Source organism: Lathyrus oleraceus, chromosome 3, assembly GCF_024323335.1.
Source record: "Lathyrus oleraceus cultivar Zhongwan6 chromosome 3, CAAS_Psat_ZW6_1.0, whole genome shotgun sequence".
Taxonomy (NCBI): domain Eukaryota; kingdom Viridiplantae; phylum Streptophyta; class Magnoliopsida; order Fabales; family Fabaceae; genus Lathyrus; species Lathyrus oleraceus.
The window spans coordinates 17237322-17251531 of record NC_066581.1 but is presented as its reverse complement, the minus strand read 5'-3'; the positions used below and the strand labels follow the sequence as shown (position 1 = coordinate 17251531).

Sequence of the window (14210 nt, the reverse complement as noted above, 5' to 3'; positions counted from 1 at the left end):
TTAAGTGTAACCCCCTGTTATGCATTGCCTTGGTTTTGATATGACTGTGCATCCATACTGGCTCGCTTCAGGTTGTGGGTTACTTCTTTGTTTTCTTTTTCCGCTCATGCAGGTTATGGCTTCATGTGTTGGACAGACAAAGTTTCATGACAACAACAAGAATCATGAAGCATTATGCTTACTTGGCCAATCCAAGATCAAAATGGAATATGGGAGATCAAGGTCAAGATTAGGATAAGGATTTGGGATTTTAGGGTTTTTTAGGATTGAGTCGACTTTGGTCAAAGTTAACTAAAAAGTCAACTGCTGGCCTAAAGTCAACATTTCCAATTTGTGTATTTTTTATGTAATGAACATTGTAATGGATAGTACATGATTACTTGAATGAGATTGATTATTTTTGACTTGAATGCATGACTTTGACTTTGAATGCATTGATGAACATCGAATCTTGTATGAACTTGATATTATATGGAAATGAATGACTTGAATTGCATATTGACTCGAAATGAATGGAAACATGAATGAGTAGACTCGATTGAATAAACCCAAGATTAATGGACCATCCACCATGATATTGAGAATGAAGTGAATGGAAAATGGCCTTCAATAGATAATAACCAAAGACCAAAGACCAATGAAACAAGAACTAATGCATTGGGTAATGAGACGTGAATGAGGGATTGATGGAACTATAGACAACCATGAATGAACCAAATAAGGACCAGCAATGACCAGGTGAAATAATCAGATGAATGGGACAAGTGAGGGTTTTGGGTCTATGGACTTGAACTTAAACCAATGATCACGAGCAAGCAAAAAATGAACATGTAAGGCCATGAGGTGAATGCCAATCAAACCAAGGAGACCTCTGTAATAGACCATGAATAAGTGTGCCTTGAATGGATCTTGACCAAGAAAGTAAAACACACATACCATGGAATGATGATGAACCAATGCAATGGGGTTAGGGGCACACACAGGGAGTGGTGGCCATAATTAGGGTTTGGGGATGCCATGATCGAGTGAGGATCCCAAATTAGGGTTTTGCTTCACCAAGAAGCCAATAGATGAATCACCAAGGGTAGGTACAATACACAAGCCCCAAGAGATACGTCTAACTAGAGTTTGATAGTTTGAGCCACCTCTAGCTGTAGGGAAACCCTAGTTTCCATTAAGTGTAAGCATAAAGCTTGGAATTCATGATACCTGTCCTCTTGTATTAGACCATGATTATGCATATGCAATGAAATGTCTATAAGGCTATGCATATGATTAAGGTTAGTGACCTAGATGAACTTGTGAAGGGTAGGGTGAATTTTGGGGTATGACAGGTGGTTTGGTCGAATTTGTGACATTTGGGGGAACCTTGACGCTGTTGGATTCTCCAATCTCCCTTGAAGTCATCTCTCTTTCAGCCTTCCTCAACCTCTGATGTCTTCTCCACTGGGATTTTGACATGGGATTCTTTCCTTTGTAGTTCTTCAGTATGATAGCCTCTCTCTTAGATGTCTGGAACTGTTTTCTATAAGCCCAAGAGGTTCTTCCTCCATCCTCAAAACTTCTCCACTTTCCCTTTTTCGACCCCGCCTGGGTCCATTTGTCCTCAGGGACTTCTGCTGGAAGTTTAAACATAACTCTTTTCGCCCTTGGGTGATGGCTGTCTGGCCTCCTAGGAACTCCCCTCTTGTCGAATATGTACATATTCGGGTTACCTCCATGTCCGTCCCAACCTTGGTTAGATGGGATTCTCTCGAACGCTTCAGCTAATTCTCTGTTGTACACTGCCCCTCATCTAGGAGACATCAAGCATTCTTTTTTGTACTTGTAGCAACGCACAATAAAACCAAGAAGGCTTTCTCTAGGCTTGGGATACACCTTCTGTAGTTGGCTTTCCTTCCTCAAGTTTCTCTCAGTCTTTGTTCGTTGCCATCTTTCATAGTCCTCAGCCACCCTTCGACATATCCTGATGCTACACCTTGGGCATAACAACATGTCAGAATTTCTTTTGTGACATCTCCAAAGGTATTCACGTAGGCTTTCATTGGCTTTGGGATAGCCAAACTGCATCCCCTCTTGCTCCATCTTCAGACACCTCTCCACTTCCTCCATTTCTGGGGGGGGGGGGGGGGGGGGGGTTGGTTCAGATCCACCATGTTGACACCTAGATTGGCGCCATCAGTGATTGAAATTTCCTCAAATTTCTTCCTTAGGCCCTCAGTAGCCTTAGTTGCTTTCCCATTAAGACCTTCAGTGGCCCTTGGTTCGACATTAGCAACCTGTTCACCTTTGACAGAAATTCCAAAGGGAACATCATTATTTAGGCCATCAGTAGTCTGCTTTCCATCTAGCGCATAACCTTCAGTTCCTGTTTCCTTCACAGCCTCCAATTCCCATATGTCAATCATGTTGATTTCGACAGGCTCAGCTTAATTTGTGTCAGCAATGTTGAGGGGATCAACGTCAACCTTCATCTGGTTTTTCCCCTTGTCATCGAACTTGAGGCGGCCATCCTTAATTGCATTCTGAATAAGATCCCTAAAAAGAAAGCATTGTGAGGTTTTATGGCCTAAAAAATTGTGATATTTATAGAAGCCTCTTTTCTTCCGTTGTTCTAACGGAGGAATTTTGGTATTAGGAGGCACTATCATTTGGCCATCTTTTACTAATAGATCGAAGATTTCGTCACATTTGGTAACATCAAATGTGTAAGTCTTTTTAGGAAATCTATCATTCTTTTCAGTTTCGACAGGGTTCCTGCCATTCGAAGGTGTAAGTAATTTACAAGCATAAGGTGGAGCTTCTTTTAATTCAGCCAAATCTACTTCGAATTCCTCGAGACCATAAGGGTCATTAGAGATTTCAGAATCCCCATCTTCGAATTCGACATAAGCAACCCTTTCTTTCTTATAATTCTTATTCGCTCTGGCCTTTTCAGCTTTTAAACGTTCGACTGTTGGAACCCTGTCTGCTAATTGGGCCATATCTCTTAGATACTGGGTATCTAACTTTTTCCTAATGGAATAGTCTAAACCTCCAGCGGCCATTTCGACCAATTCATGTTCAGGCACTATTGTGAAGCATCTACATTTCAACAAACGGAACCTATTCAGATAATCATCTATAGGTTCAGTGAATTTTATTTTGATACTGGCTAATTCCTTAAGACCTATCTTACTTTGGCCCATGTAGAATTATTCATGAAACAATCTTTCCAAAGGAGGCCAAGTATCTATGGAATCTGGTGGCAAAGTTGTAAACCACGTGAAGGAATTCTTCGTTAAAGAACTGGGAAAATATTTCATTCTTAGGTTCTCACTGTTCGCCAAATCCCCTGCCTCAGTCATGTATCTGGCTATGTGTTCTATAGTGGATTCACTAGTGTCCCCTGAGAATTTGGTGAACTTAGGGATTTTACAACCCCTTGGTAATTCAGTTTGTAGGACATATTCTGATAAAGGAGAGGAATAATTTGGCCGTCGAAGTCTTGTATTCAGACCATTATGGGCCATGATTTTCTCTATCATAATAGTTAAGTCATTTTCCATCATGTTTTCTCGCCTAACCCTATGAATTACTTCGTCTGCATCCTGGTCTCTATTAACCATTATTACTCTCCTAGGTTGTTCTTCAGGGACTTCCCGTCGAACTGGCTGTTGTTCTAATCTTGCCCTCATGATCCTTTCGTCAGGCGCTTGTCTTGGTGGTTGAACCTGATTTATAGTTGGTTCTTCTTCCTGGATTATAACCTGGTTTGGTCTGCGTCGAACAGAGGACTGTGGAGCGCCTAGGAAATCTGCTATGTGTCTCATCTGTGCTGACAGTTATTGGTATGTTTGGGCATTATCATTGTTAGTCCTATTTACATTCTGTATTAGGGGAGAAAAAATGGTATTCATTTCTCTGGCCAGAACTCCTACCATATCATGGTTACTGGCATCTATTTGTTGTCTAAAGGCTGCCTGGCTATTCATTGTAAGGGTAGGTAATAGGGTGGAGACTCCTTGTGATTGGGTATTTCGACCTACATGGTTCATGCCAGAACCATAATTTTGAATTGGCGAAATAACCGTATTATGGGGTTGAGTATATATGGAAGAATTATTTTGAAGTCCTGCCATGGCAGTAAATGGCATTCCATATGGGTAGTCTCTCAAAGGCCTAAAATTCTCAAATCCTGGTGGCCTAGGGGTTGAAATTGCAGAAATGCCTGCTACGCTTGACATAATAGGCATTGTTGTCGAATTATGCAAGGTCATAGATCCAGATGTTGGTATGGCATGTGCACTAGGGATCTCAGTGGATGCATCAATCGAATTTGCTCTGATTGTGCTTGTTCCCTGGGGAGGAAATTGTTCCCCTTGACTGGTTGTATTAACCATCTTTTTTGTGTTTTTTCTTTTGGTTATAGGTTGCGAATTGTTGGCTATCTTACCACTTCTAAGGTTCATACAACACTATGATTTTTTAACCCAAAAGAATAACAACGATTTTGTATTGTAAAAGTAAAGCAAACTATTATAATTAACAGTTCTTTTGACACTGTCCCACTGGGCGTGCCAATTTATTTACTAGTAATTTCTGACAAACAACCGCTAGTCCTCCAATATTATAAATCTTGGTAACTTAGAGGATCGACTAGATTGATCCTAGGACATGTGTCTCAAGAACTATTGTTATGGTGGGTTGACTCATGATTAAGTTTGTTTTTGGTTTATGAATGGTACAAAGTAAAGAGTGTTTCGACAATAATTCTAAACGAAATTTATGACTTTATAGACAAAGAGTAAATGGCAGTAATTCTTGTAAAAAGGGTTTTTTAAGATAACAAAAGTAATCGGCGAAAGTGAAAATAAATAACTTGAAGTAAAAGGCTTTAAGTTTGAAAAGTGCTGGAAATGAATGTTTGGCAAAATGTAAATGTGAAGGGAAAAGTAATGATGAAATACTGAAAATAAGGGCAATTCGACAGAAGAAAAGACAGTAAATGGTTTTAGTTTAAATGACTTGCATAAAATAAATAACATAAAACGTAATCATGGTGTTCTTCATACATACATTTTCAGCCAAGACTCGTTTCTCTCGCTCCGATACTTTGAGTATTTTAGTGAATTTTGTATATCAGTTTGAACACACCAAATCTAAAAACTAAGACTCCTATTTATAACAATTCGACCCTAACGGTCTCTACATAGATGACTGTCACGTTCGACATTTTCAAGCGTTGCGTGTCTCAGATGCTTCCACGCGTTGGCCTGACGAAACTGCTTCGTTTGAATTTCAAATCTTTCCCGCTTGAAGCTTCAAATCCGTCAAACTCCTACGTCGAAGAGAACTTGTGGAGACCCAAAAATCTTCTAAGTCTCAAGCTTCGACAAGAAAGGTCCTTTCTCCCAAGAAAAGGATTTAATAAATAGCTTTGACACAACCATTTTTATTTGTTTTCCGAAACATAACACTTTCAAAGAACTTCACCTAATTGTCGAAATCTCCAGCTAACAGAGACATGCTCATCACAATAGAAATAAAATTAAAGTAATGTGATGTTTCGTAAACAACTCAAACTGAGTATACGCAATATGTTCGGATTTGATTTGATGCAATGATAAACAAAAAACAACAACGCGTACATCATCATATAAAACAAAATTTCGGCAGAATAACGACATACAAATCATGTCGAATCTGCGATTTCAATCTGATTTAATGCGAAGAAATAAAAACAACAACACACACAAACTAATTACAATGTTATAGAATAATAATAAAATATGGTCTGACAACAGTCAATGCATAAATCAACACATGCAATCGAATATTTGAATCCAAATATACTATAAACATCATAATGAAAACAAAAAAAAAGAATGCATCCGAACAATTTATCCAAAGGTCGAGTTGCTAGTTGTTGTCGAAGAAGGTGTTTCAATCCGATGCTTTGAACAATGGTGATGAGAATATAAACTGAAAGCCTCATTATTGGTAGCACAAAGTAGGAGCAACCATGAAGTATGCCAAACTTTTGAAGCTCACATTGTGTGGGTACCCCTCCATATTCGAAGTATTGGGGACTGCTTCCTTTTGCTTCTTTTTCATTTGAAACAATAAGAACTCTTATATCACAGGTTGTATGTGCATGTCACACCAACTTTATCCAAACAATGCAAACAAATAGCACCAACGTGCCCCTGGTTCAGAAATATCTTTCTGATGCGCTATCTTCTCGACTATAAAGGTGGCTAATGGAAATATTGCAAGACCAAAACAAACACATCATGGGTGGCTCATCCCTGAACTATGTTGAGTTAACACAAATAAATATATCTAAACAACCATCCACATTTCACCGAGTTATCAATGATGAGCCTTCTATTTACCACAACAAGCATTACAATACAAAGATTAAACAATGGGTTGGGAATACATTGAAGAGGGTCAGTGTGACAGACGGTGGAGTATTTTGGGTGTTGGTCGGAGATGAAGGTCGTGATAGGCGTCGGCGCCGGTTTAAGCATCACCGATGAAACACGACAGAGGCTTAGTGGTGGTGTAATGTGAAGTTATGTATGGTTGGTTTTCAAAGAAAATGGTTTTATTGCAAGGAATGTTTTTTGTATGCGGGAAGAAAATGATATCAAGTGAGGGAGAGAGATGTGAGGAAGATGATTAATGTATGAGCGTTAGATGGTGATGAAGTCTTTTTTGAAGATGAAAAATAGTTGGTTATTGAGAAGTATATATGAGGTGTTGGTCATGTTACAAGATGAAGGTGATGGTGAGTTCAATATGTGAAGAATAAATGGAAAGATGAAATTGGTGTTATAGGTGTCACGAACAGAGAAGGAAAAAGAATCCTTTATCTTCAAAAAGTTTCTGAACTTTTCTTTTCATCAATGTAAGAGAGAGAGAGAGAGAGAGAATACTGAATTGGGTGTGTTTAAAAAATGAGAGAGAGTAACGGTCCAGAAGGGCACCGCACTGAATTGTCTCTCTCTTTTTCTTTTCACAAGCCATCACTTATATATATATATATATATATATATATATATATATATATATATATATATATATATATATATATATATATATATATATATATATATATATATATATATATATATATATATATATACAATAAAAATCACAATTTTTTTAATAAATCCAATAAAATAAAATAGAATGTTTTATCAATTCTATTTATTTATTTTTGTCATTTTGATAAATAAAAAAAAGAAATAAAAAGAATAAAAATTGGGCACGAAAATGCGCGTAAAAATAAAAATGAATGCATTAAAATGATCTACGCGAAATAAAGTTTAAAAAAAAGATAGATAAAGATCAAAGTTTTTAATAAAAAATGCTCGGTTGAAAATACTCAGACTGATTACGATGCGAACGTAAATGGAATCGGAAAAAATTAAATGAGCACGCCAGGTTGAACTACACGAATCGTAGATCAATAAAACTGACATATGCAAGTCCGATCTTGAAAATTTTCACCCACTACTTTTATGCGCAATTGGAAATCAATTCAACCAATATGTCTATAAAACCAAAATTTTATTATAAGTAACTTTCTAAGCATTATGCTGAAAGAAATGAATGATATGATATGTAGATGATTCAAATGTCTTGTGAATGCATGGATTTATTGATTGATGGGAAAAATTGGGATATGACATTGATGATTGTTGATGAAATATAAATTGGAATAGAAAGAACAGAGAAAGTGATCAAACTCTAGATCTTGGTTTTTGTTAAAGTACGAGCTTAAAGTTAAATAATCAGTGTGATTTTCTTTTGATATTCTTTCTGATATTTTTAATCTCGTGTACCTTTTCTCGATTTTTTTTAAAAATAACCACATTTTTTAATTTAAATTCTAAAATAACATATTTTACAAAATAATTACGGAAATAACAACATTTCATTACGTATGCGCCAGTTGAACTGACACAACTAATTTCCAATGAACATAGGCGCCACTTCATAGGGCACATGCATGCATTGCAAATGAGCATAAGCTCCATTTATTTAAGCGCATGCATGCCTTGAAGCCACATGCATTGGCGCATGCATACACTACATTAGTGTATGCGCCAATGCATGTGGCACATGCACTATGCAAGTTTTTTATTAATTTTATATTTTATATTTATAAATAATTTAAGGAAATACTTAAATGAAAAATAATATTATAATATAAAGTTAAAATACATAACAATTGACAAGAAAGTCAATGACCTGCCCGATTGAAACGCCCATTTATTCTACATCCAGGTGCGCTAGCCTGTCTTCGAGGTCTCCCACGATTTTCCTGAGGTATTTGGGGTCTTTGAGTGCTGACATGATGCAATGGTGACTAGTGTAAAGGTCTGGTGGAAGGTCCAGCGGTATTTGATAGATTTATCATCATTTGTCCCTAATAGTTTAGGGGATTGTTGCCAACGGCGCTTCCGTAATTGAGCTTGGTGTCCATGTTATCGTAGTTGGATCATTGTAGTTGAGTGGATTGTGGACGGTATGGTTGCCCAAATTGGGACATTGAATCATTTTGGAAATGAAGCAATGGTTCCTGTGGTGTACTAAATTCAAACAATGGTTGAGTGTTGTGGCAATGAGATGTTTGGGTGTTCATTGATGGGGGCTACGATAGCATGATGTTGAATCGTATGAATCATTTAGGCCATAGACTGTTGTGGTGGCTGCGTATGGTTGTTGGTGGTTAGGGTTTGATTCCTGGTTTTGAGTTTGGATGTGTGGCATGAATTGGTTGCGAGGTTGGGTGTTTGGTGGTTTGGTGTATATGGTAAGATGATGGTGTGAGGTTGGTCGTTGGGTTTGGGGAGGTTGACATTGTTCTTGGGCGGGGATTTGTTATTGGGTGTTTGATGACGAAGCTCGTTGGCGTTAATCAATCAAATACTTTGGCTCAGACACAAATTATGGTGTTGTAACCGACCTAAACCATGCCATATAATATTGAGTTGGTCTAGCACGATGTATGACTGGTTCGTTTAAGATGTATTATCGTCGATTCCTCCAATGATGACACATCTCTTTTGCGAAGTCTCTTCAATCGAAATAATCCCGTTGACCATGGACTCTTTGTTTTTGTCAATCTCCCAAACACGTTGGAGGTCCTGGAATTTGTTGTTGCATGTCGAACTGCAGTTTTACACGGTCACTCTAGTACATCTCCATAATAGTGAATTGGAAAATTGGTGTTTTTGTTGTCCAAACTACAGCAACATCATGGTTAACCTGATGATCAAGACCTATATACGGCCTCCAAATAAACTGTACAAGAATATGACATGATTAGAGGATATGTAATTGGATTTTTTTAAATCAAATTTAGATTTGTTTAGTAGTAATACATCGCCTGGTCCAATATGGTCTAAAAGATTGCGATAGACTACTACAGTGTGTTTGGGACACCTGTTGTAGTTTATCCCTTTAACTAACCACCTAGATCGAAAAGATTGAAAATATATTAGTTACAGTTAGTTGTAGTATAAAGTCTAATAAATTAGAAGATTAAATATAAACTTACTTTTTTCTATAGGGGAATGTGAATGGTTTGTCGTTGACCAGAGCGAGTGACGACAGTCTTGACCAACCTCATGCTTGTAGTAAATAGGCGCAAGAATAAAATGTACAAGCATTTTTTTTGACATTTTTACACAACAAACTGAAGGAGAAGGGCGATCCAAAACGCAGCGGAATTTAAAAATTCTCCTTTAATGATCCTTACGAATGGGCATGATCAGTGATAGAGTCGTTACCTCTTGTGGCGATTATAACCTTTGATGCAGATCTACGGAGCGATCACGAACGTTGAACAATGACAATGCCTCTACTCAATCCACACGAACAGATTCCTTCAATCTTAGTGCTAGCTGCTACGAATGAAGGCTTTGAGTGAGAGAGAGAGAGAGAGAGAGAGAGAGAGAGAGAGAAACGAAATTGCAACTACAATAATGCTTCTACACAAGGGTTCTATTTATAGAACCACTTGTGTGGGCTGCAATCTAAAAAGCCCACTCAAGTGTATATGGCCCATATCTTATAATATGTCAAAATCACTTAAGTGCGTGGTACCTTACCATATTTCGTATTCTACTTAAGTACACCGTACCTTACGATGTTCTATAATTCACTTAAGGGCACCGTACATTACGGTATTCCTTAATTACTCTATCTCTCATCAATCCGTCCTTTGTGTGTGACCCTATAGGTTTTCGCGGCATTGGCAATTATATTAAATCACGTATTTAACATAATAAACAGTGAGCGGTATCTAGCAACACATCACTGCTACCCAAGACACGAAAATGTCATGTGATCTGACAAATCCTTCTGTGATAATAATTATGTGTATAATTACCCTTTTGCCCTTATGTCTATATTGAACACAAGGCATAGACCGTGTCATCCTTGTCCAGTTCAATATTGGGCCCATAGACATTTATCCTGTTACGCAGGATGGGCAAATTCCATCTAGGTCACTCATGTCCCTTAGCATGCTTCGTGGAGTACCCATCAACTGTCTTTATGGTCATCCAGTTACGGACAATGTTTGATCAGCAATAAGGCACTCGACTCTACATCTAGGGTCCATAGTGGTTTCAGGTCGAAGGGTGGTATACACCATTATCACCATGAGAATAACTTATGACACTTTGCATAACATTCTAAATAGTATTCTCATAGCGGGTCAATCCAGTATAAATATTACTCTTAATATTCATACCTATGTTTAAGACTTGATAACTCCTTATCCATGATCCATGAGATGTGATCATCAGTCTATAAACATAATAGTCTTCATGCTTTAATGTTATCCCACTTCATAATAAAGCTCGACTACGAATACTTTAAGAATAGTGTCCTTATGTTTAATGTGATCTCATGATTAAGTCACACTTGATACATTAAACAGACTATTTATTCTAGGAACTTTATTAAACAAACATAATAAACAAAAAGCCTTTTATTATTAATAAATAATTCGATACAAGTACCAAAAGTATTGGCCTCTAGGGCTTACACCAACACAAACTATATAAATAGGACAAAACAGTTGAACCCCAACTATATGTGTCTACCTTAATTATGTTTAGTAACAATGACAAATATATAATATTTATCGTATTATCAGTACTTTCAGAAAATAAAAACTTACCAAATAAAATCATAATATAACACCGAGCTTTAATTATCTTTTCATACTTGGTAGATTCTTCATTTAATGTTATACTTGAATAATATTATTTAAGATATTTTAAATTAATACCTTGACCCCTAGGTTGACCAGAAGTCTCTCCCGTAGTTGTGTCTTCACACAAAGGGGCATCCAACAATTCATAGCATATAGAGTTATCTTGGTTAATTCTACCATTTACAATCTTACCATCGATACGTAGACCTAATAACATGTAGATGTCCTCAAGTGTGACAGTAAAATCACCAAAAGGAATGTGAAATGTGTGGATCTCGAGTCTCCATCTTTCTAACAAAGCAAGAATAAATTTGTAGTCAACTGAGTATGAGACTATGTTGAGTAGATTACCAAAACTGCATCCTCGAATATATGGTTCTATCAAAGGATCATGTGGTACATATTCATGTGTTGAGGCCACATGACAACAAATCTTGTGGAATCAATGAACTTTGTCTTCAAAGGCATCTGAAACCTACATATAATCGCTTTAGTGCAAGCAACCTATTTCCGGCTAGGGGCGTTATTTGAGACCAGACGTTCCAAATGGAGTTTAGTGTTACAATCTGGGCAGTTGTTCAGTGATGCTTCAGTGAAATTCATTAAAGAGGAAGCTTCCAAAGCTAACACACATGTGGTTACGGTGTTTGACCGTACTAAAGGTTGGTACAGTGTTGTCGAGTCCATGGATCACAATGAAGGCATGTCGAGGGGACACTATCCAGTGGAACTAGATAGAGGTTGGTGCGACTACGGAAAGTTCCAAGCCTTTCGTATGCCCTGCTCTCATGTCATAGCGGCATGTTCAAAGGTTCGACGAGATCAATCCAACTTGCTATCTGACGTTTACAAAGTCATAAATCTTTGCAATATTTATAAAATTAGATTTTTAGTGGTAGCAAAAGAGGATTACTGACCTGCATATCAAGGGGACATTCTCTGACACAATGAAATAATGTGCAGAAGTAAAAATGGTTGCCCAAACAACACCCGTATTCGAACCGAAATGGATACGGCGAACAAAATGGTTAGATTATGTAGTTCATGTCGCCAACCCGATCATAATCGTACTAACTGTCCCAGTGTTGGAACAAGCACAACAAGATAATTTTAATTGTAACTCTTTTGCATTATATTAAAAATAACATTCATTTCATATGATAACTTTGTGAGGAAATACCATCACAAACAAATGCAACACATACAACACATAAGCAACACATAAACAACAGCACAACAAACAACAACAAATAAAATACCATCACTAATAAATACAACACATAAACAACATAACTATATGATTACAACCATCAAAATAATTTTGTAAGAAGTATACATCATCCTGCAAACGTCTTTGTCAGTCTTAATATCCACCCATAAACGAACTTCTCCATTTTGGTTGAACGTGGTATCAAGCCATTGAATTTTTCTGATCCTTTCACCCTCCGCAATTTCTCCATCTAACCAACGGTTCAAGGTCCTGTTAAGACGTTCAAACATTTCTATATTCCAAAGTTGGATCTTTATCGGAGGTTGCACTGCTGAAAAGATTAAATCGTCATTTCTCTTGTGAATATATGAATATACAGATATTTTAAAGAAAAGAAAATTGAAGGAGATTGAAGAAAAATGGAAGGAGAGTAAGAAGTTGTGTGAAAAATTATGGGAGAAATGTTGTGTATTTATTATAGATCAGTGCACACATGCATGCGTCATTGCTTTGGACGCGCACACACATATGGCTACATGCCTGCGCCAATGCTTTTGACGCATACTCACATGACTACATATATGTGTCAATGTATGTGATGCCTTCACATGCATGCGTAATTGCATGTGACGCCTTCACATGTATGGCACAATGCATGCGGTAATGGCTAGAGCGTCATTGAATAATAGATGTGTCAGTTCAACTAGCGTATAAATAATGAAAAGTTGTTATTTCTGTAATTAATTTGAAAAATATGATTATTTAAAAAAAAACTCTTTTCTCATTGTTTTCTTTATTTTATTTTTTTAAATTAATTTTAGTTTAAGGAGATTTATAATTCCCTTAACTTAATGCACTTTTAATCAAATTTAATATTAATGTAAAGTGATGTGGCATACCACGTCAACTTCGATGATTGAAAAAAAAAAAAGTAGATGACAAAGATAAAAAATGTGGAAGAAATTAAAAAAAAAGACTATTATTCTAAAAAAAATTATAAAAACAAAAACCAAATTTAAAATTATTTATAAAGAAGAAAAACATATTTAATCTTACATATTATCAGCGTGACATTTGATGACATGTGCTGGAATTCATTTTGACTTATGAACGTCACATTTTTCCAAGGTTTTGTTTGGTATAAAAGCATGTTAAATAAAAGCATTTTACTTTTTCTTTTTTCTTTTTCTTCCTTTATTACGTTCATCAAATCAAATAAAACTAATTTTATTGAATAAAAGATTATTTATTTATTTAAAAATGTTGTTTTCTTTTGATTATATAATTTAGCAGTTAGACTTTATTTGTTAAAGACTTAAACATATTTTTGATGTTTTTAATTTGAACGTTTTAATAATCGATCTCTATTACAAAATCAACGATTTTGATTCTTTAATTTTAATGATCTTTAAATTTTTGTGATCCTTTCAAAATGATTTAAATAAAAAATTATTTTTAATTATCCAAAAGGATGATTAAAATATTTTAATATTTAATAATATTTTTAACTAATTTCATATTTTTAATACTAGAAAGTTAATAGTTTAAATTATTATTTAATTAATTAAAATTTTAGAAAAATATTTCAATCCTAAGATCTATTTTATTATAAGATATGTTTAGTTCTCAAAAGATCCAGTATGATTCTAACTCACTTATACACTATTTTATATTTGATCAAATTTTATAAATTCTTGAGAAAACGATTTGAGATTCTAAAAAATTAATGCAGATTGAAAAGGAGCAGCAGAGATGTTACTAAGAATGTGTTCAAAA

At 36.0% G+C, this 14210-nt stretch overlaps 1 protein-coding gene across 1 annotated transcript; it reads right to left on the bottom strand.

The window, feature by feature from the left end:
- Nucleotides 1-3194: 3194 nt before the first annotated feature.
- LOC127129426 (uncharacterized) lies at nucleotides 3195-3812 on the bottom strand. The gene has a single exon (XM_051058611.1). The coding sequence runs from the start codon at nucleotides 3810-3812 to the stop codon at nucleotides 3195-3197; it is 618 nt and encodes a 205-aa protein (XP_050914568.1).
- Nucleotides 3813-14210: the final 10398 nt, after the last annotated feature.